Source organism: Larimichthys crocea, chromosome XI, assembly GCF_000972845.2.
Source record: "Larimichthys crocea isolate SSNF chromosome XI, L_crocea_2.0, whole genome shotgun sequence".
NCBI classification, from domain to species: Eukaryota; Metazoa; Chordata; class Actinopteri; family Sciaenidae; genus Larimichthys; species Larimichthys crocea.
In genome coordinates this window covers 6,436,218-6,458,910 of record NC_040021.1, presented here as the reverse complement: position 1 = coordinate 6,458,910, position 22,693 = coordinate 6,436,218, and the positions used below count along the sequence as shown (strand labels likewise).

General features: G+C 39.4%; 1 protein-coding gene across 1 annotated transcript; it reads right to left on the bottom strand.

Annotated features, from left to right (window-relative positions):
* Positions 1-15,960: 15,960 nt before the first annotated feature.
* LOC104931735 (adenylate kinase 7) lies at positions 15,961-22,453 on the bottom strand. The gene is made up of 18 exons (XM_010746815.3): positions 22,249-22,453; positions 22,009-22,164; positions 20,786-20,900; positions 20,581-20,675; positions 20,382-20,492; positions 20,170-20,253; positions 19,970-20,058; positions 19,789-19,879; positions 19,619-19,696; positions 19,112-19,261; positions 18,738-18,866; positions 18,534-18,639; positions 17,522-17,650; positions 17,376-17,438; positions 17,094-17,291; positions 16,474-16,691; positions 16,226-16,384; positions 15,961-16,145 (listed from the first exon to the last, which is right to left on the bottom strand). Exons 1-18 carry the CDS (start codon positions 22,321-22,323, stop codon positions 16,098-16,100), a joined length of 2,094 nt encoding a protein of 697 aa, XP_010745117.3. The 5' UTR covers positions 22,324-22,453; the 3' UTR covers positions 15,961-16,097.
* Between the last annotated feature and the right edge of the window lie 240 nt (positions 22,454-22,693).

Here is a 22,693-nt window from a genome sequence, read left to right as displayed (position 1 = left end):
CCTGCTTGTCACACAGCCTGAGCTGCCTTGTGGCGAGGGAACGTACTGCATCGAAATGAATGAATCACTCACTGAGACTACACATATAAAAGATCATAGTTCATATTGAATGATACCCTTACAACCGATACACCACTATAATAGAAAACAAATAACGTTGCTGTCACTTAAGAGGAAGTTTTCCAATTTTCACAGCCTCTAAAACATAAATTTTGCAAGGCTATATAACCTGATGGACACATTTATACTTAACAGTCAGTGACTGCTTACATTTTAATTAGGATTGACAGCACCTCTGCTCACATCACACCACCACTCATTCCTTGCCAGCTGTTTTTTAGATGAGATTAAAACGTACTGATCCCCACGAAGACGGGTAAACTTTTAAATTTCATGCTTTCTCTCAGCCTTCTGTCACTTTAGATTTTCGGGTCATGTTGTTTAATTTCAGTCATTATGAGATTAAATGTGTCAGGAGTTAGAGGTGGCACAGAGAGACGTTACCTAATCTGGACCAGCACACACACATAAACATATACATACGCACAATCGCACACACACAATTTGAGACGTTAGCTAACCGTCGACTTGACAGGCCCCCAAAGAGCTCATTACGTAGACAGCTGTGAAAACACACTTGGCCCTTTCACTCTGGCTCAGGTAGCCATTATTCTGTACACGTGTGTGTGTGTGTGTGTGTATGTGACAGATCACACTTGCTGTAATGTGTGCAGTGACTCAGCAAGTAACTCTGAAAATAAACGATTATTCAGGCCTCTGATTGAAAGATATTGTGCGTGTAATGATGATGGAAGCACTGAGCAGGATAGTTCCACCTATGAGGGCAGAGAGTGCAGGTGCATGAAGTGTTACTGCTCCTTCATTGTAGTTTCAAGACGAGATCTTTTGAACCTCTTGTGTCATCCAGCTTAAGATAGTATTTCTGTTGGCAGTGACTGCAGAGAGGAAGGTGGGAGGGCTGAGCAGTCGCTCGGTTCACGAGAGCATCTGCATGACAGACTGATTCATGACAGTCTGCATTTGTTTCTGCTGACATATCTCTCATGATGTTTTATACTGTTAGAGGATAACATGTCCTCACAGGAGGACAGATTTATTTGTAGTTTTAAAGGAATGCTTCTGTATTTTAGGATGTTTGCCCATTCACGTCCTCTCACATTTGAATGATTACAAAGGTTAAGTATGAAGCTGGATTAGCAATTAGCCTAAACTGGCAAATAGTCTATTGATGTGTCATTTCTTCTACTCTTATTTTGAGTACTTAAGTGAGATCACATTGTCAATTATGGTAAAATCTAGTGTACTGTGAGTACCCAGATGGTGCACTCATAACAGTCCAAAAGTTGACTGTGGAACGCTGGAGAGCTGAAGTGGTTCCCGTGAATACCAAAATATAAAAATGGAAGTTGTTTACATGTTTTATATTTTATATGTAGTCAGTCAAATCTTGGCACAGTTGCAGTTCATCAAAGATGAATACAAAGAAACTGTAAAACGTTGCGATTGCCATTTTTCACAACAGCCATACTCAAATTGAGACAACTACCCTGCCAAAATTCGTGCACTACGCCAAGAGGTTCATAGTGTTCTACACAGAAGTGAACCAACGGATGTATCTGAATTGAGACAGCTTATTTTAGCATAGAAACTGGAGTGAGGGGGAACACTAGGTAACTGGTTCTTTCCAAAGTTTAGAAACATACACGTGAGCGGTTTCACCACCATTTAGCCCCGGCAAATTTGTACAGTAGCCCAGAACAGACAAACCGAACACTGATCGAGATATGACCTTTTGCTTTTTAATGTGAATTTCACAGCCAGAGCTTTTTCCTACATGCTTTGAAGCAGAGCGTGAGGCGTGGGGGAGTATTCACTTGGTTGCAATCTGCAACTTGACTGCTCGGTGTCACCAAATCCTACACACTGGACCTTTTTTTAAATAAGACCCCCTTTACACTTTTCATTTCAAGTCTGTCATATCCAGATAAAATCCAGATGACACCTTAATTTTACACTTTGCTATACATGCGCTTTTATATAAACTGTCACTCCCTTTTTTATTTGTTTTCCCTGGAGACACATCATGGTCAGCTCTAACCAGCACCAGCTGAAGCTCAAACTTCTTCTGGTTTCAAACACACCAGAAGAAGAACTACTTCTGCACTTTTGCAGCTTAGTTACAACTATAACAGTTTAGCTCGCGTTGGCTAACAATTATCCAATACACAGACACATATATGAATCGCGTCGTAGACTATATGTGCTGTCGCTTTAATCAGACACAGAACAATGGCTAATTTCAGTGTAACTTTAACTGACACATCATGGATATATGATAGATAAATCAGATAGTGAGTGGCTGTTTCCACAGACAGCAAAAAGGACGGACTGCCCATTATTCTGAAACCCTGAAAATAAAATGTCCCATTGGACCCATTTGTCCAACAGCCTGTTCTTAAGAAAACAAACACCCATTGCTGCAAAAATACACACTGTTACTGTCACATTTTTCACCAAGGCATTAAAAAAGCACACAGTGGACTGTCATGGTTTGTTTAGTGTCTCCTGTTTTTATTTTAATCCTCTCCTCACCTCTGATTAGTCTCACCTGTGTCTTGTTTTCCTGTCCTCGCTTCTGTATTTCGTCTTTTGCTTTAGCGTCAGTTTGTCGTTGTACCACGTGTCAAGGATTCGGTCCCGTCCTCGTATTCAGTTTTAGTGTTTTTTGGCTCTTGGCTTTGTTTTTTTAGACCATGCCTTTGCCTCACTACCCTATGAGTCTTTGTCTTTGGTGTTTTTTAAAATCATTTTGGACTGCTCTGCTGCCTGGGCTCAACCTCTTGTACTCTTGTTACCCACTGATCGAACATAGATAGAGAGAGAGAGACAAAAGCACACACTTTTAAACCACCTTTTTATTATGGCTAAAATGCTTCACAGATTCCAGTCTGTGTAAATAGGTAGTTAAGATAAGATTTTATTAAACCAGACATTTTTCACTGTTGCTCTGTTGATAAATTGTAAAGTGCAGCAGCAGCAAGAAGCGCCAGTACTCTGCTGTCATGATCCACACAACATTCAAAACCTCTGTTGTGGGATCCCTGCTGCTGCTTCAGTCAGGTCTGTTTACTTCTGCCTGTTTTAATGCACACGTGGAGTATTCTAGTACCGTATTCATCTAGGTGGAGCGATCGTGTCAGTATGATGGAGAGTTAGTAAAAACAAAACGTTGAGCACCGGCCCAGCTAATCCACTCTTTAGAGGAAAATAAATCACCTGCAGAGCAGCTTCCCTCAGAAGCTCCTTAAGTTATTTCATTTAACATTTAATACAGAGACTGAATTAAAGTATTATATGTTTGTTTGCTTTGCTTTGCATGGCAGCAGAGGTAAAAAAAAAGAGGTCTTGTGTTATTATAACCATGTGTTTGGAGTTTGCAGTCACCAGCTGGACAACACTGGCAGATCATTATTATTTTTTTTCTTCCATAGTTTTATTTTTGGCACATCGATCCAGCGTGTCGGACACTGGCACCAGAAACTGTACAAACTATTTCCGTTTTTAAAATGCTTATTTTTATTGAAGCTAATTCCAAAAAATACTTCTTCCCAGTTACTGAAGCCTGGTGAGAAATTGTTATGAGCAGAAACGTAAATCAGAACATAACACAGGTGCAGTCGACTTAAAAATCCAAATAAAAATAAGCAGATTTAATATTTTGGGTTTTGTACATTTTCTAGAGATATTAAAATAAACTGTCCAACAGTGGAAACCTCATGTCCAGGTCTGTAACATTTCCACATTAAGTTCTTGCTTTGTTCCGTGGAAGATCTTTTGGGTGGAAGATGGAATGTTGGTCATCTGATGCCGTCTTTTGCAATCTTGTTTATGAACCACATTTGCCATCCATTGTCCTTCACCAAACAACCCATTTGGATGTAATAGCCTAAGCTCTGGTTTCTGGATATCGTCACTGCAATTTAGCAGCAACATGATGGTGGTCTTGTTGTGGGTTGGTGGGTTTTTTCTCTCTCATTGCTTTTTCTTGTTTGGTGAAACAGGTCAAATTGTGTATGAGTCATGAAGCGCCCACATGGCCGACAGCTGCGGTAACCGACAGGGCGAGCCGTGACAGTTTCTCAACATTAAAAAACAGTAATTTGGTCATTGAAATAAAAAACATATTTCTGCTCTACTTTGCCATCCTCCATGACCCTTCCTCATCTCAAAGTACTTCTGACAGTTTGCAAACTCTGGCTCTCATCAATGGATGGTCAAAAGCAATTTGGCGAAGATTAACCGCACATCATCAGTTCCTGGGTTAGGCAAGTAGAAACAATACAAATGTTTTCTTTATTCCATGTTTTAACAATAAAAATGTTCTTGCTGGTCCATCATATTTGTCTTCAAGCTTGCTCTTTCCAAGTCCTGTCAGTTCTTTCAATGTCACCATGGATAATGTTCAGTTCAGTTCAGGCTATAGTCTTTTGTCTCTTCACCAATCAGTATTTGTAAATTAATGCAATGCAGTTTTTCATGTGTGTATTTGGGTTATAAAACTTGATGATCAAAAGCTAGTGAATCAACAACTTTGCTAACATCCAAACATCAAGCACGGTCAACAACACAAGGCATAGCAGCCAGCTAATATTACTTACTAGTCCAACAACAAGAAGTCCAGCTCGGCATCTGTCTTTCAGCCTTTTATTTCACCAAGCTCTCACCAATGACTAAAAGTCAGTCCCAGTTTTACTCTTGTCTCTTCTTAGCTTCCTCCATCAACGTCCTCTACACTCTCTTCACCTCTGTCATTATGTCCAAAGAGGCTGCACAACCCGGTAGTATTGCCCACTTGCCCAGCTCTGATTCTGACACCTTCACAATGCAACAACATTTGTTAATACCCTGGGTACACCTCCTCTTCCTCCCAGTGGTCCAAAACACACCTGTGGTACAAACACTAACAATCCCACTGTGCTCTGAGCTCACAGCTTGAGCAGCCTGGCTAACAGACTGAGCTAACAGCAGCTACAGCTTTATTTACAAAAAGCTCTTTAAATCAAAAGTTTAAAAAGTTTTTACAGTGTTACTTTAAAAATGGATGAAATGACTGCGATGTGACCTGTTGTGATGAACCCACAGTTAATTACTCTGTACTTCCTCTCACCTCTGAGGGTTTTGGCATCTTTCAGCGACTATCTGCTGGAATACGCAAATCTGTTGCCAAAAACTTCATTAAGTAATAAAAAGCAAACGTTGTCTTTATAGTTTCTTACACTGCCTCCAAGTGAACAAAATAACCAGACAAAAAATGACCAGTCATCATTCAAAGTACAAAACAAAATGACAATAAAATAAACATTAAACATCACCTGTTGATTTATGTATATATATGCTTTTATAAACAAAATCCTGAGTGAACAGCTATAAAGATAGACTTTAATGATCTCACACATCGAGGAAGTTAAGACCATGCAAATGTCTACAATCCATATTGAATAAATGATGTAAGCAGTTGGTCATTTAGCAGCGTATGCTAATCTGCATCGACATCACTTAAGAAAATATGACATCTCTTAGTTGTTTACCTACCTAAAGCTACAAACACGGGTCAAACCTTTTACATAGTGGAGCGTGTTTCTTTAAAACACATGACCCTGCACAGACACACAGTCAGACCCTTGGTTAACCCTCATCCAGTGTTTCTGGGAGGAGCTGCAGAATAAAATCCTGTCTTCATTTCCCTCCCTGCGTTTAGAATAACAGACGTGCAGCTGCTCCGAATGGAAACTGCTGCTTTCTGACACTTTACTCTCCGCTCGTTCTCTGTTTTATTTCAGTGGAAGCAGCGCCTTGTTGATTCAGCGCAGCAGCTCTGCCGGAGGAGGGATGTTGGTCATTACAAATTAAAAAAAAAAAAAAACCCTCCTGTGTTTCTCCGTACTCTTGTTCTGCCCTTCCCACACACACTAAACATAAACACTGGTGAACACACACATACACGTGTATAAATTTACTTGGTTTTCTGGGTTTTATTTGCACATGTGGAGAATTAGAGAAGGACAGGAAAAGTGAATTAATTTGCCCATAGACCACTAATAATGTAAAACATTTGACAGGACGTAGAAGAAAAGGAGTTAATTAAAGTTTATTTACTCAACTCTAGCCTAGAAAAGTTATCCAGATAGTAATACCTCTTGTGGGTAATCGTACCTGATATTGTAACAGCGCTAGTGTGGAGTAACATTTAATAATCTACTGTATAGGTAAACCACATGTGATGTTTGCTATGTGTTGGTGTCACATCAATATGAACTACACAGTGAGAAGGTGCAGCCTGCAGTCGTGGAAGTGTTCAGACCGTTCACTGTTACAATGTTTCTACAAGTGAAAGTCCTGCGTTCAGAAGTTTACTTAAGTAAAAGAGCAACATTTACTATTTTATGTTGCATTTTACTGCTGTAGATGTTTAATTTGCTTTAATTTTAATTGCTTTACTGTTGGGTAGTTTAATCTACGGCAATGCAACATAGTCAAGATCACCTCATAAAATCTTCCTGAACTTAGAAAAACAACCCATTTTTCAGCTTTGTGACTTATTGTCCAGCTTATCCAAGACTGTTTTCAAAAGATCTTTATCTCAAGAGAAAGGAGATTTTTCTCAACACGTAGAGGAACACTTAATCCTTCAGTGAATCATTGAAAATGTCAAAATCAGATTCAGCGAATTAGACAGGCTGCATAAAGTGGAAAAGTACCTTGTGTTTGTACTTGAGTACAGAAACTTGACATGTCATTGAAAAGAAACTAAATATCTGGATGCAAAAGAGTCGTGTTGAAATGTGACAAACAAGAGTCGACAAAACAAATCCATGTCAACACAGATAATTATTTCCACGGGGAGCAGATTATAGTGAAGCTGTGAATGTGACAGTGATAGCAGCTGTCCCCGGTCCCAGAGGCAATCAGAGATAATTATGGGATGTTTATAATGTCATTGCCTGAAAAACAAACATGCAAGTCACACGCAATCACCCACCTACACGACACATTCCTGTGCGCTGGTATAAACACAGAGAGCACACATGATTGTCCTCTTAGAGAGTCAGATCCTTTTATTTATGAAATGGTTTTGGGGGTATTTAAGCCTAAGTCTTCTAAATCCTCAAGGACTCAAAGGATTCACATCCAGAAGACCCTTCAATTCTTCAGGATGATTGATTTCCACCGAGACTCCATTGTACAGAAAGGCTAATGGTAACCCTGCACGTAATTCTTTCTGTGTTGCATCACAGATCCCATTTTCCTTCTTCTTTATATTTAAAAAGGTCTCTTCTCGCTGTGAAAACATTCCCTTTTACAGACTCGCAGGAACCTCTCTCCCTCTCTCTCTCTCTCCTCAGCAGACCTGGCTTCCATTAGCATTTGGAAACCATTCAGATATTTTGTAGCTGTGATTGATCTAGAGGGCCTGTTTACCCTGGAGCCTGCTGGGAAGTCACGAGTAGAGGTGCTGACACTTCCTCTCACTCGGACTGATGCACCGAGAGGATTAAAGGACATGTTGGCCAACGTTTTTTGGACTCTGTCTGATCTACAGAGGCTTCATTACGCTGAAGATGTAGCAAATGAATGATCATACCTGCCACATCAGAGGCAGGGGTCAGAGACGATACTAACTGGCTGGGTGTATGGAAGCAGAAAGAGGGATTTTTGTTCTCTGTACACATATTTGAACTATTTTTCCTATCACTGTTCGGAATTCAGGCGCTGCAGCAACGTCCAGCATGCAAGAGGAAACAACAGATTAGTGGTAGATGTGGTTTTCACATCATATTTCTCAAACAGTCTCCCCCTTTGTCTCATTTGTTTACCATATTTAGAATAATGTGCTGCGTTTAATTTGCCAATGAGTGAGTTAAAACATCCCGCCGTGCTCTTACAGTAAATAACCACAAAGTCATAAACACATTATGCAAAACTCACGCATGCCGACGATCACACGCAAAAGCACAAACAGATGCCAGATTGAACAGTGTGTGCATGAGAGGAAGAAACTCATGTCACATGATTTCACTTGCAGAGCATCACCTGGTATGTGTTAGCTGCACGTTATTAATAAGTCTGTCATCTGATCGTAAACTACATGTGGAAAAGCTGGTGGAGCCACAGCAGGGAAATCAAACCTGAAATGTACCTGGTTCAAACCTCAGGCTAGTTTGCATGTTCTCCCCATGTTTGCGTGGGTTCCCTACGGGTACTCCGGTTTCTCCCCACAGACATGCACTTAACAGGTTAATTGGTTGTTTGTCTCTCTGTGCCCTGTGATGAGCTGCCGCTTCTAGCCCTAAGTAAGCTGGGATTGGCTCCAGCCCCCCGTAACCCTGATGAGGATAAGTGGTTACAGAAAATGAATGGATGTTTATTAAGAGGGCGGCACTTGCCTCACAGCAAGAAGGTTCATGGTTTAAAGTAGGCCTTTCTGTTCTCTAAATTGGCCATAGGTGTGAATGTGAGGGTGAATGTACCTGTAATGAACTTGTCCAGCTTCCTGCGACCCTGATAGATGGATGTTTATGAGAACTACATCTTCTGGAGTAGGGAAACCGGGGCCCCCTTCTAGAGCCAGACCCAGTAACTTGACATGGAGCTGCTGTCATGTGGGCCCACTACCTGGGAGAGGCATGGGGGTTGGGTGTGGTGTCAGCCAGGTGACAGGCAGAGGCGTGAACCTGGGCATGCTTTTTCTCTCTAGGTCATTAAAGTTACCTTTTGTTCACTAAATCTTTTGTGTCTGCATTTGACTCCACTTTCCTGACCCACACATGGCACGTTATAGGTTTTATACACTTGAGTGTATCTCCAACATGGCCCTAAAAATAGTTCAGCCAAAAGTTGGCAGGAATTAGAACGTTTTGAGGGGGAGGATGTTCTTTCTGAAATGTGATGTTTATTATATTTTAACAGTAATATAGCAGATGGATTATTTGTATTTCAACTTTAAAATATGATGCACTCCCCAACTCAACGTGGAAGTGCTGGAAGGAAAGAATAATTCCTCACATTAGATTTAGTTTAATCATATTTCAGAGACATAACTGACAGAAAATGGGAGGTAACTGTGTTTTAAACAGTGAGAAGGTGTAATTTATTCCTTCCTTTTTCTGAAATGTCACAGCTCAGATATTTTTTATCACTGCTATGAATTATTTTATTATATCTTGGCATTGTAGCCTTTCAAGCACTAGTGTAGATATGACACGAAACAAAGACTTGAACCAGTGACATTGCATTTTTATCATATGATCCAGACCTGTTTTATTATCATAACCTCTTCAAGGCTGTGAAACACACTTTTTTTTTGTTTTGTTTAATCAATCATAGGGAGTAATGATTGATTGGACCACGTTGCAGTTCGAGTCTGGATTCGTTCATGTTTGCATAGAAAGATAAAAAGCTGTGGTGTCTAATCATGCGTGTCTACTAACCCTGTCAGTGCCCACCAGTCTCACTAAGATTGTTTTTTTTTTTTTGAAAGAGATAACAAAACGAGATTAAGAAACTGGCTAAGAATAGTCTGGGGTTCTTTCTGTCTGTCAAGATGAAAAAGGATGTTGGTTGAAAGAAACTTGGACACAAATCTGGCAGATGAAGCCAACATGGAAAGGGTAAAACTGCAGTTCCTCAAACGTCCACTACAGAACGAGTCAGTCTCCATAAGTCCCCATGTTAAAATGTCACAGCACACATAAACATGTTTACATCCTGGTTTGGTCTCTATAACTAATTTCCACGTTCATGACAACTGTACTGAGGATGATTGATTATCATGCCACACAATGTTTTGTAACACGTCTCCCTTTGCTGGGCTGTTTACAACGTATCACAGTAATTATTATTGTCGCTGGGCTGCAGACCTTTACGCTTGTCTTGATGTGGATAACATCATTTGGAAAAACTGCTGTAATCATGTCTTCACCAGCAACACGCAGACACAACATGTTGCCTTCGAAATCGTAACAAATGAGGGTCGACCTTTTGGGCTCTTTGTGGGTGACTGGTCTGCATGCACAGTGAAGCATATCTGAAGCGCACACACACACACTCACACACACACTTGCACTCTTTAGGCTGCCACGTCAGTTTCATTATCCAACAAAAGCAAACACAGCCTAGTAAAAAGTGTGTGTGCGCACATGAAGATGTGTCTCTGGTGTGAGGGAGGTCAATATGGCCGACACATGGGGTCACAATAAATCACGTCTCTCTTGACGATATATGCAGGAGTACTCATGGTATCCATGGTATTTGTGTCTGTGTATGAACACTGAGATGGTTCGCTGCACTTCCCTGTCCACATACATCCATGACATGGTGTGTGTGTAGGTGTGTGTGTGTGGTCCTCTTCTTGCATTTTCAACCACCAGCAGATGTTAGTGTGACCACCACGGGGGTGGTAGATGCTATTTCCATCTCGTGTGTGTGTGTGTGACCACTACAAGGGTGGTAGAGGTTATTGGGTTATTGTGACTGGAAGCAGCACAGATAAAACAACATGGCTAACTAAGACCACCAAACCATAAACCTCACTTTGACTATTTGACACACGCACGCGCACACACACACACACACACACACACACACACAAATATACACACACACACATACACGGTGAGCAGACCATTTGGCACCATGGGTAATTCTCATGATTTTACAGGACCAAATAGAAAAAAATGGTTCCCTTTCCTTTTAGTCTGTCATTTGTTGTAGGTGGAGGATGGACTGTGGAAAGGATGACAACATATTTCCTATACACAAGAACACACATGAATCACTGACAACTTCTACTTGAGCCACCAGTATTACCTTCACTGATCATCCTCTTCTCGTGAGGATGACGATTCAACCTTAGGTAACAATCAAAGGTAAAATTACTCAAAATAAATGTGAATTTAAAAAAAAAGGCAGTCAAAAAAGAGTGGAGGAAGGAGGACGATGTTTCCACCATAAATGTTCGAGTCGGTCGAGTCGGTCGAGCCGACGCCCTGCGCCCACAGAATGAGACCTTTCTTCCTCGCTTGTTCAGGTGGAAGTCCTCACTAATACATCCTGGATGAAAGGTTTTCCACTGGAGAGCGGCCATTATGGTAAACCAGACAGTGACCTCTGGTTGGGACAGATGTTGGGTTGTAGAGGCCAAATGCTGAAGTTTTTTCCTTATTATTTATTAATACATCATATGGGAAAAGGCTTCTGAGACCGTCCCTTATTTTTTTATTATCAAATCCAACATGGATGACATTTATGTATTGTATTATGTGCATTCCTGTGGTTTAGCAGTGACGTGTATGGTTTAAAAACACTTTATTTTACAGGTCTGTCGTGTTTAATAATAATTTCAAGAGTTCCATGGAAGGAACTTTGTAAATTGTCACTGATTATACTGGAAATTCGAAAGAAAAGCTTCATTGAAACTGTATTAAATATTAATTTGTAATTTATTTGTCTAAGGAAACTTTGTTCTTCATATTACACTGTATTCCTGCCTGTAGACACATGTCACATGCATGCATTGTTTGGCTGACCTTCTGTGCACTGACTAAAAGGCTCTCATTCTGTCTCTAGTATATTTTATTTTCCAAATAATCAGTGCCAAAGTACATATCCCCTTAAGGAAATTATTCTGACATCTATGAAATTCATGTGCATGATGACAACAAACATGTCTCTCTGGAGAGAAATGTTGGTTGATAAATCAAATTGCTGCAATGTTTTTCATATTGTTGCTGTATCCATTGGTTTCCATTCACTTCTGTACAAAGTCAACCTCAAAACTGTGTTGTATTATAAATACATGGCAATGGAGTTAAAGTACAGACAAATCTAGTGTGTAATAATATGCATAACTATGTTTTTATTAGTGTATACATAAGCGTAACATATCTACAGCAGCCCAGAATGGACAAACTAAACACTGTCTTTAGATAGGACCTGTTGTGATTGGTGCACATCTCACAGCCACCATAGTTTTTCCTTCATGATTAGAAAGGTAAGGTGAGTGGTTGCAATCTGCAGCTACACTGCTCGATGCTACTAAACTACTCTTACACACTGGTCCTTTAAGAATATACTAATAGATTTTCATAATGTACATTCTGATAAATGAGTGGAAGTCAAGGGATGGCTAGAAGTTGGAAAATGCATTTACAAAAGCATTTAGTACATGTGATGAGCTTAAACATGGATACCCACTAATTTATTGGTACGGTCCTTTAAAGCTAAAACCATGACTTCATTTTGCCCAATCATTTGCTACATATAGAGGTCAAAGAGTAAACCCCAGTATTTGCCATTTATACTGCTGTATTTGTTATTATTACACTTTAATTTACACGTTTAATCTATTTTATTTAGTAAATGTAATAATAACATTGTGATAGCTGTTTTATATTCATCATAGTAAGGTAAAAGTAGTAGTAAGAGAAGTGCTAGCAGACACTTTTATCCAAAGCAGCTTACAATGAGTGCATTCAACCATGTGGATAAAATCCAAGAACCATGCCAGTACCTCAGCTTCACCTCAATCAGCTGATCTGCTGTTAATTCTCCAAGTGCTACATTCAGTAACAGAGAGGATTATTGTTTTGATTTGTTTTTTTCATTCTGAACAGATGATGATTTAGTCTGCGATGGAAGAGTTGGATGGTTTTTGCTGACCTGATCTCAATGTGGTGCTGGTTTCACCTTTGTGGTGCCAGGACAAACAGCAAACAGTAGCAGAGTGTAGCAGGCGTGGGCTGCATGCAGGATGGGCTGCAGTCATTTGTAGCACGGTAGGCAAATACCAGTGTCTTGAATCGGATTTCAGCAGCCACGGGAAGCCAGCACAGAGAGCAGAGGGTGGTGTAGTGTTGGAGAACTTGGGTAGGTGGAAGACCTGCTGAGCTGAATGAGCTGCAGTGGTTGGATGGCACATGCAGGCACATTAGCCAAGAGTGATTCGTACTACTAGCAGTACAATAGCGGAACTCTGTAGGTGGTTTACTGTATTTAGCTTGTTAAGATGTCTTTTACAAGCTTGCTTTGGAACAGGTGAGAAGTTTCATTATGATGGAGGCAGGAAGACTGGACCATCTGGGCTGATGACTCATGTTTTCCCAACACAACTATAGAGTCTCAGCATTTCTTTTACTTTTTCTGGACCCACAGATGGATTGAGTTTACTACTTCCGGACACCTGTCAACAAAAATGCTTGTGTTAATGCTTTGAGGAATCCGTTGACAATAAAAATCTACCAAAAAAATAGACATCAGAGCTTCTACTTCTAACTTGCTCCATTGCATAGTAGGAAAAACAACTCTTAATAGGCAGAAAAATCTCCTCCTCTTAAAGCAGTAAAATGTTGGGAATGACGAAGGGCTCGGCTAACTTTGGGCTCCAGTAAAAAGCTAAATGACACATCCAAACATTGAAAACAAGAAGTAAGGGAACACTGCGTGTTTGGCAGGACATCTCATCATTTCTCTCCATAAAAATATGAAATGAAATGTCATGTGACAGAGCTGGACCTGCTCCCTGCATGGGAAGTCTGTCCTAATTTGTTCTGCATGCCAGACCACTCAGCCTCTCCGTCACTGCCAACAATTTTATTGCAACTGATTGGGACGACCCTTTGCTTTCTTGCAAATTACAGTCTCTGTTGCCAGTATTTCATTCCATCATTCAGAGACTGTCATTCCTTTTTAATCCTGCAGCAGTCGTCTTCAGTGTGTTAACACCTTTCACCATCACGTGATCTTCACACCCACCTGGACACCTGCTCTATCTTTCTTCATCAGCTACCAACTTTGAGCAAGCGTTTCCTGACCGATCATCCAATGAACCATCCCAGCTCTAGCAGTCCTCTTATTCTTGTCATGACCCATGATTGACCATTTTGCCCTTTTGGTTACCTGTTTTTTGCCAGCACATGCTTTGAAGAAAAACAACTTACCTGGTTTATCTGTAATTCATGCACTTGAGTCCACAAACTGTTTTACTGAGGTGTTAAATGAGTTTTCCCATGAGGATTAATAAAGTAAGTTAACTTGGAGCTTCTTGGTAGCCGAATGGAAACTATTAGAGGTTCATAGTGGAGTAACAATAACCCAAACTGAACTGTGAATCAATCATTTAATGCATTCTTATGTATCAGCTTTTACAATACATATGGACAAGAAATAATAAACTCGCCAAATTAAGTGCTATCAAACTCTTTTTGCATTCAGAGCACAGCTGGTTCCAGTTCATTTAGGTAAATAAATAGAACGCAGATGGGAACCAGAATATTTAAAGGATTAAGATGTGTTTATTTGTGTTCTTGCATCATTAAGGGTGTTGTTCTACATTGTGCTGCACAATGCTTCCACACGAATAACTCTCAAATGGCTAGAAATCACCAGTGAATGCTAACCCTAAAGGGAATATGGGAGAAAATGTAATATAATATGCATAACATGTCACGATCCAGCTAATTTCCAATAAACTGCACTTTTGTAGGTTTGTTCTGAAGAACTTGTTGCTCTGATAATAGTTCCAGATCAATTTTAAAGCAGCTTCAAAGGACCAGACTGTGATTTTGATGTGGATACCTCAGATATGTGTGTATAAATAACATGGACATGTTGAAGGTGGGTGAAGCTCAGCATTGAATTATGGGAGATCACCTGAGATCCTTGATGTGTGTGAGTTGTGATATAGCCGTCTCATCTTTATCTGTCTTTGTCTGTACATGCCACCAGACAAATAAGTGAAAACACCTGTGCTCTGTCGGCTGCTTTGGATAACTTACCGGGTTAAGAGGTAACCTGACCTCCAGTAAATGAACTTTACATGGTTTCACAGTATGTGGACATACTGTCACTCCCACAGCTACAGGAGGAACAATTATGCAGTTTTACAGCTTTTAATCACTTGAAAAATACAATTCTTACCATTCATTGTGGCGAGGCCTTGTACATAAAGTGACTGCGTGACAGGAAGCGCTTTTGTTATGATTTCTTTTCCATATGAGCGAGCCTGCAGACAGCTTCTAATTAACTGGTGGATTTCTACGCTCCTCAGTCACAAACAAACTACAAAGCAAACTCCAGACACCAGTTTTAACTTTAATATTCAAAAACAACTTATACCGTGTGATGCATATTATAACAATATCAGAACAAAGGCCTTTTCACAGACAGGATAATTTATTAAAAGCGAGGCGAGTAATAGACGAGAACTCTTTTTTTGTCTAGGTGGAGCTGAGAAAAATATAAACACTTAAACAGACACTTGAATCAAAGTGCTCTCAGCTCTCTGTGAAGTTTCTCCATAAGATGGCTGCTCCACCTAGTGCTGAAACAGCAGATTTCAGTCTGTGCAATTGGATATGTGGCCTAAGTGAAATTTGCCACATTTCACTTAGGCCACAAAGACACAGTGAATAAAAGGATTTTTTAAATTTATACTTCTTTTAATTTGTGAATTTGTTTGAAGGCTTTTTGTGGAAAGATCTGAAGAGCTGCTGTGTTTACATCTTTGCTGGATTCAGACCAGAGTCAGCAAGCTTCTTCCAGTAAGTGCTGACTCTTCGACACAATGGGAGCTGAGTCACAGACCAGACGGAGACTCGAAGAGGACAGATCTGTACTGAGTGGAAATCTGAACGAACCATCTCTTAACAGACATTGAGCCGAGTCCTATAATTAAGAGATAAAACATGTTTTTCTTTTCATACTGAATATTTTGTTTTTAGTGGTTTTAATCTATTTTTGGTTCTTCCTGTGTGTTTTCTATATTATGTTGAAGCACAGTTTTAGTTTTGTGCTGTTCGTTCTCTCTGCTTCATATGACAGCAAAGGCACAATGAAAGGGCAAGGCAGATTAATGACTTGAATGACAGAATCAGAATCCAAACCTTCAAATTAAATTTATTCATATTTATTATGAGTCTGTAACACTGACACAGCACTCTTCTCATTGTACTCATCATTTGATTATATGAATTACTGTAGAACAAATGTGAATTAATGACATGCATTGGAACATTTCCTCTTCAGGTTGGTTGTTGCTCTTGTTGGTTGTTGCGTAGCAGATATTCAGCCTGTAAAAACAAAACACAGCTGATGTGTCGTGTCACATTTAACAGAAGCCCTGACTACAGAGAGTTTCCTGTGTGAATACCAGAAAGTCGACGGGGTCCTCTGGTTTGATCTTGCAGCAGTCTAACATGGCCTCGCTGAGTGAGGGCATCACGTACTTCATCAGGTAGTTCCTCAGAGGAAGAGCGTGAGCTTCCAGCAGCTCGTACTCCTGTCGTTTCAGCTCGGACAAATTCTTCTGCTGATAATTCACAAACAGTGAAGTTGTTTTAGATTATACATCCTTTCTGTGGCACACTTTGTTTAACGTGACTTCTTCTCTCGACTCACCCACTCCTCGTACTGAGCAGCCATCTCAGCCAGTGCAGCTTCATTCCTGCGTTTCTTCTCCGCGACCTCTGCAGCTGCTTTCTGCTTCCTCTCTTCTTCTTTCCTTCTGTCCTCCTCCTCCTGCTCCTCTGGACTCAGCCCATAGTTTTTGGGAACCCCCACCATCTCGGTGATCTTCTTCATAACATCTTTGTACTCTGAATCACAGGTAGTGACCTCTGGAGAGACAGAAGTCATAGGTTACTGTAAAGAAACAGAGCCATTGCGAAGTGGATTGGCCTCTCTGCTGAACATGAGGTCATACTGACAAGAGGTCTGTTAGATTACTTAACTGCAGAAGAGATTGATTTATGGCACACTAAAGGCAGACTGCTGTCTGTTCTAATATGCCAGATGCTGGAAAAGGAAAGACTGAAGGAAACATTATGTCCAACATGTTCATCCTCTTCGTTAAACGAACAGTTTGACAGTGACATTTTCTTAATCGCTTCCTTTTCAAGAGTTAAATAAGAAGATGTAAGGTAAAAATGTCAGAGGAGACATTTTTCATTTTCATTTTTTGTAGTTTGAATGAATCTTATTGTGGTCTAATATGAACTATCCAGCTCTGAGGACGGTACCGATATGTTCTGGGTGAATCTCAAGCTCATCAAAGTAGTCCAGCAGGGTTTCCTCAGCGGTGCTGAGTTGTCTGTATCTCGTCAGGCGAGGGACAAACTCCTCCTGGGTGTAGCGCATTTTCTCTGCCACGCTCTGTGGAAGTCCCTGCACTCTCTTTGTCAGAAAATCATCTGTCGCGTTCAGGGCAAAAACATGCTCTGCAAAACATAAAACAAGTAGAATAAGAAAGAAAGCCACTGTGTTTTGAAGAGCTTTTGGTAAGTTAGTTGATGTATAAGAACCTGGAGTGATCTTCTTGTTGCACGCAGGTGTTTGAATCAAATCATCGTTCTCTGTGTCCTCATCTGATGACAAAAACAACACATTAGATTAATCAATATTGCCAAACATTAGATGAAGAGTAATTAAATGAATGGATGAAACTTACCAGAGAAAATGAGCTTTGCTTGCTCATAAGTCTCGAGGAAGCCATCGAGAACAAATCCTTGGTTCCTGCACGGCTTTGAATTCAACTTTTCTTTCAAAATTTCAAAAAGTAGATGATCAGCCAGTCGACCTGATGAACCAACACAGTCGATTAAACCCAAAGTGAGAAACTGGAAGGCAGATTCTCTGTGCAACAACAGCCACAGATATACCGAAAACAAAGGCCTCAAAGGTTGTTTTGTGTTCCTGTGGTTAAACTTGTCTAAAACTTTAAGTAGGCCACTGTTATAAAAATTAGGATTATACTGGGGTGCAGATGTTTTAACTCATATATAGAGAGAGTGTGTGTGTCCTGTTTTTTGCATGTCTCATTCATTTCCCTTATTTGGCATGTGTTTACTGTGGCTGGCAGGGAGAGATAATTATAAAAATAGTACAAGGACAAGAGAGACAGGTTAGGGAGGTATCATTTAGATATGAAACATAATGCTCATTACTGAGCAGAAAACCAAAAAAGGATGTTACGATATTAACTGTATCAGTCCGAAGCAGCCCATTTTAAAAAAATGTATAAGAACCTACTGATAGAGCTCCTCAGGGAGCCTTTTCTGTGTAACCCTGTTTGTATGTTGCACTGTTAAATGCTCCTTCTTGTACAAGAATAATAAATTCAACTTAAACTTTGATACTTTGAATCCAGTCTTCCTTATTCAAGAGTTTTTCTTAAAAAAATCCCATAACAGCCACAGTACCACACTGACTAAACATCAGACCTGACTCCAGTTGTCTCCTTCCCACACTGACTAAACATCAGACCTGACTCCAGTTGTCTCCTTCACACAGATTATGGAGTAATAACAAATAACTTAATTTCTTATGGTAGTTAGGCAGAAGTAATCCAAAGACTGCTGTAGTCAAACATCCAAACCATAACTTTTAAATACTTCTTAATAAACCAAATCTGTATCTAAAAGATGGATGTTGTTATGTTGGACTGTGGTTCTGTAACTAACCGGCGTTCATTTCCATGTTTTTGTTCAGGTTGTCCAGTTGTTTCTGTGCAGCAACAGCTACCTCTTCACTGACATATGCAGGGTCAGCTTCATTCATTATCTCCTTCTGCAGAAAAAAATGAACAATCAGCATAAACTTCCAAGAGAGGGCAGTATATTTCCTTTAGACAGCAGTGAGAGAAAGATGAAAACTGATTCACCGACCAGTTGAGAGATCTTGTCCTCTATGACCTCTCTGATCTTGATGTGGTGTATTTGGTAATGACCGCAGAGCTTCTCTGCCACCGTGGTTTTACCCACAGCCGGAGGTCCAACCAGGCAGATTCTGATTGGCTAAAGAAATAAATGAAACAAAGAAAATTATAGTTGCTCTTATCTGATATCAAAACAACTTTTATGCATCAAATTAAGGTTTGTATCGGTATGGATGACTTTACTTTCTCTTCAGAGCCCTGAACATGTGTTCCAGTGTATCAGTGTCTGCCTTTGAGCCTTGTATGTAGCTGCCACCAACTGGATGTCACAATTAAACTGTGGCTGACTGTATTTGTCTTTATTTGGAGGACTCGAACACTCACAATTAACTGCCTGGTGTCTTTGTATTCTTCCACGATGCTCTCCATATTTGCCACCATCCCAGTTTCAGACACCCAGTTGAGACTGAAGGAGTCTCTGATGATAAAAGCATCCAGGCGGAGGTTGATACAGAGGTACTCCAGCTCCTCTGGCTGAAATGACAGCACTGTATGTTTTATTCTGAATATTAACTGCTAGAATATGTAATGATGTGTTTTAGAGGGCTGGTTCATTACAACCACAGACTACATTAGATGGTTTCTCTCTCAGTGATATATATATATCTTTTATATATATATATTATATATTATTTATATATATATATATATATTAATTAATATATATATATATATATATTATACAATATATATATACCAATATCTATATATATTCTATTATTCTTGGTACTCTCGGTTGTATTCTCACGAAAACATAAATGGAGAAATATTTACAGAATATGTGCACTGAGTGATAATCCAGGCTATATTTTAAATATTAATATACTGTACCTTAAACGCCTTCATGGCGATGGCTTCTTCACTTGGTACTTTGTCCAGGTTTTCTGGTCCAAGTGTATCACTTATCGTCTGAAGAGTCACAGGACAAGGATAATTATCTCCAATAATGTTAATCCATTTTCTTTAATGCATTGCTGCGTTCATGTTTGTAACAACGTCACCTTTACGATATCCTCTAAAGTGTTCTTGGAGTCATCAACCGCGACAATGTATTTTGACTTTGGTCTGTGTTCGATGATGTTTTGGAGCACTCTGTAAAATAAAAACAGTTCACCTCTGCCATAAAACCCGACATATTATGGCGTACTGTGTATATGTAGAAGTAAAGTGAATTAAAATCACCCTCCAAGGTCGTATACATGAATCGTGGGGATGTAATTTGTGCCCTCTCCAAATAGAGGAACTTTAGGAAGCTGCATCAACCAGGACACCTGTTAGAAAATTTAAAAACATTTTTATAAAAGAGGATTTTTTTTAGAATCTGGCCTGCAGTATACTGGATACTGAGACGTCTACTGAGTAATCGTCATATTAATATCTACCTTGAAAAAGTATTGAAATAGGTTCTCTCCCTTCCCGTACTGAAGACCACAAGCTACAACGTAGCCAGTAAGCTTTGTCTTTTTCTGGAAAATCAAGAAGTTAACAGTCATTTTTCTAGTGTAGGCTTTATAGATGTATCTGTACAGATGCTCCTACTCTGTTGGAATACTTTGTGAGTACGCTGAACTTTTCATCCCAGTGGTTTACTTACAACTTTTCCCAGTTTGAGCACAAGTTTCTCCAGACTATGGTGATTTCTAAAACTGGGATGCGGCCTTCTTCTTCTGAACTCCTCCTCTGTTAGCACAACATCTGTTTCTTCCTAAAGAGAGAAATTATAATCACACTGCTTGTTTTTTTTTATTCATGTGATAGGTCGAGAGTTTGCCTACATCTTCCTACAGGCTCACCGGATTCTGCGGCTTGGTCATGGCCCAGCTCATCACGGTTGAGAGTAAGATGAAAATTTTCCGAGACTTGAAGTTCTCTATCTCGGCATGAAGGGCTGAAGAAGTACAAGAATGATACATGAAACAACAACAGACTTACATTCTTAGGTTGTCGTGGATAATGGTCCAAGCTGATCTATCCAATAATATTGCTCACTCCCTTTACCTTCGATTGCCCATGTCGCTTCGTCAACCTGCTGTTTTGTGGCACATTCTGAGATGTTGTAGATCACTACATCACACTCCAGGAGGTGCTCAAGAAGCTCATCTCGAGTTGGTGCCTACCAAAAGAGAATGTATACAATTACACATTGTCTGTGACTTGAACATTATTTACATTACAACAAGTTGTTATAGTCCGGGTTTGTTATGGCAGCATTTAAAAGGAGCAATGTTGCAATATAAAATACTTGATTATGTGTAAATGTTGTGCATTCAAAAATAGTAAAATCAGGAAAATGTACTTAAAATATTAAAAATACACAATGCAGAAAAAGGCTCCTGCGACTGCTATAGTACATGGTATGATTGATGATGATATGATTAGATTAATACTCATGCATTAATGTAAATATATGACTTTATATATCATTATTTTATTATTATATATAAATTAAAGCATTCAAGTACAAGTAACCTACCTTAAATCTGTACAGTAATTAAATAAATGTACTATCGTTACGTTAAAGAGATCAGTACACTTAAAGTTTAATCAGTTTTATCAAAAAGAGAAGAATAATAACAGGGCAGTGACCAGAGGCAAAAAGAAAAAGTAGCAAAAAAATACTTGATGACTTATTAGATCTAGCAGATAAAAGTAATCTGATTACCCTGGAGTGATTTAGTGCTGCTGCAGAGTAACTAACTTAAGATGTCAAATATTTGCTTTAGTGGAGTAGAAGAGCAATATACTACTACGACTACTACTACTATACTATAATAATATCTCATAATAATAATAATATAATAATAATAATAATATAATATATAATATAGTAACCAACAGAAGGCCGAACAGTACAATAATAAAACACAACAAAGACAAAGTCACAGAAAACAGGCAGAGCAATTAAAAATGCAAAAGTTAATAAACAAAAGAATATCAGAACAGTATTAAGATGTATAAATATATATCTAAAATGGGAAATAAAAGTGATAAGATGACATTAAAAATGTCAGGTCTGGCACTAATATAATAATATATATAAGGGTAATAAAGATGATAAAAGAAGTTAGATGCATAAAATAGTACCTCAAATAAAGAGTAGATGATGTTGATACTTTCCACCTCTACCTGTATTTGTCAGTTCATCTAATCTAATCTAATCTAATCTAATCTAATCTAATCTAATCTAATCTAATCTAATCTGTATTTTCAGTGTGACTCACCGCATACAGTTCGTGTAGAAAGCTGTGTGTTTCATCCTGGTTGGAGGCAGACACACTCCCCACTATCTGAAAAGCAGGTTCAGGGTGAGAGGAGGCCGGGGTATCTTCTTCTTCAGCCTCCTCGGAGCTCTCTCCAGCAGCACAGGTCGATAAAAACTGTTGAACGGGTCAGAAATTTAATTTACCGCAGTCAGCTGTTTTACATGAACAACACAAACATCAGCTGACACGTCCACCTACCTGAGCGATGTGTTTGGATGAATACGTGTCGACTTCGTTGATAAAAACACGTTTGTGACGCTTTTTGTCGCCCATTTTTAAATAATTGTAGTTACTAAAGTTGAAACTTAAACATTAAAGCTCTAATATTCAACATTTGTGAGAATAAAAAGTGTTGTGTTGCGTTTTTATCCTCCGTTGCTATGAACTCACTCCGGTTGCTATGGCTCAGCCAATCATACGCTTCGCCGAGAAACACGTTATCACGTTACTTTACGTAACCTGTCCACTGATGGAATGAATAACAAACATGGAAAACGCTGTTCATTTATACTTTTGTGTGGTGTATTAGCAAACTTTAAGCTGTAAGTGGTGTTTTAAAGCCTCCAACACACTACCAGGTTAAAACTAAGGAGGTGAAATACTAAAATCTGTATTTATTTCTTATTTTATTGGCTTAAAATGG

Coding starts and splice junctions, on each gene's coding strand:
- LOC104931735 (XM_010746815.3), bottom strand. CDS start 22,323: ATGGGCGACAAAAAGCGTCACAAACGTGTTTTTATCAACGAAGTCGAC. Junction 20,676..20,785: donor AGCGACATGGGCAATCGAAG/GTAAAGGGAGTG, acceptor GTACTTCTTCAG/CCCTTCATGCCGAGATAGAG. Junction 19,880..19,969: donor CATGTATACGACCTTGGAGG/GTGATTTTAATT, acceptor TTTATTTTACAG/AGTGCTCCAAAACATCATCG.